The 1,284-nt window shown below is 45.2% G+C and overlaps 1 protein-coding gene across 1 annotated transcript in view; it reads left to right on the top strand.

Annotated features, from left to right (window-relative positions):
- The first annotated feature begins 10 nt into the window (after positions 1–10).
- LOC107578410 (zinc finger FYVE domain-containing protein 1-like) overlaps positions 11–1,284 on the top strand; it is a 5,987-nt gene continuing 4,713 nt past the window's right edge. Inside the window, exon 1 of the mRNA XM_016264369.1 lies at positions 11–947. Within this exon, the coding sequence (XP_016119855.1) occupies positions 465–947 (483 nt within the window). The 5' untranslated portion in view covers positions 11–464. The remainder of the gene's footprint in view (positions 948–1,284) is intronic.

Here is a 1,284-nt window from a genome sequence, read left to right as displayed (position 1 = left end):
AAGCCCAGGACGATAACAACACCCGAATGTAGCTGTATTTTTTAGTGGTTACATGTGCCAATAAATACATGTCGGTGGTTGTTGCTTGTAGTTTGTAAGTTTAGACACTTTAGACCGCTTGATCACTTTAAAATCAACCAGAAAACTAGACAAGTCTGACCTAGTGCCAGTGCTATACGGGATGTCAACTGATCTATTTATAGTTCATATTGAATATTTGATTTTAAGCCAGTGTCATAATCGGACACATCACATTTTGAATTCCAATGAAATTCAAGGCAAACGAGTAAGGTATTTTGTTTAAAATCTCAAATGCGTCATATTTGAGCCATTATATATCATCTGTCTTGCTGGTATCTGCTGTAGTTGGTTCAACTTTGAGGAATATTTAGTCAGTGTATTTAAAGAGGGATTTTAGTACTTTAAATTCGGTTCGCTACCTCGCTGTTATATTTAGACGTATAATGAACAGTCAGGGCTCGTCGGTGGAGAAGGGGGTGAACGGCGTCCTGGTTTGTCAGGAGAGTTACGCCTGCGGTGGCTCCGACGAGGCCGCCTTCGAGTGCGACGAATGCGGCAGCCTGCAGTGCGTCCGCTGCGAGCTGGAGCTCCACCGTCAGGAGCGCATGAGGAACCACGACAGGATCCGGATCTCACCTGGACACGTACCTTACTGCGATTCATGTAAAGGGGACGGGGGTGTTGCGAACGGGGGTCGGCTGAGAGCAGTGGTCCGCTGTCAGGGATGTAAAATCAATCTGTGTTTGGACTGTCAAAAACGGACTCACAGTGGGGTCAGTAAAAGAAAGCACCCGCTTACTGCCTACCTTCCCTCGAAACCCGCGGAGAAGAACTGCAGCACTGGAGATGAACAGCTGGATGCGTTGAAAGCTAAACTGGAGCAAGTCACCAGCTTTCTTCTAGTGGATGAAAAGGAAGATATGCAGGTAAGTCAACTTGTGCAGTTTTTGAGCTGTAAAACTCTTTCCCTCTTTATACAGCAGTTAGTTCTGGTCCTCAAATTTGATTGGCTGAGAGGCGTTAAACGAGTACTGATGGAGCTAGAGCTTTTTTAGAAAGTAGGAAAACGGATTAGTGTGATTTTTATCTGTATTGTAGATACAATTACTTTTTCGAGGGTTTTAATTGAATATTATAACTTGTGAAACAGATTCATGATCGCTCCGAGCAAGTACTCGGAGTGGAGGTTCAATCTTCAACTGGCTGGCAGGAGCCGCAACTGACAGGTCATGTGACCTGCCAGTGGCTGGTGGCAGCTGCCAG

Source organism: Sinocyclocheilus grahami, unplaced genomic scaffold (genome assembly GCF_001515645.1).
Source record: "Sinocyclocheilus grahami isolate Dianchi unplaced genomic scaffold, SAMN03320097.WGS_v1.1 scaffold10082.1, whole genome shotgun sequence".
Lineage (NCBI taxonomy): Eukaryota > Metazoa > Chordata > Actinopteri > Cypriniformes > Cyprinidae > Sinocyclocheilus > Sinocyclocheilus grahami.
The sequence above is the reverse complement of the archived record's forward strand: the minus strand, read 5'-3'. Positions and strand labels throughout refer to the sequence as shown.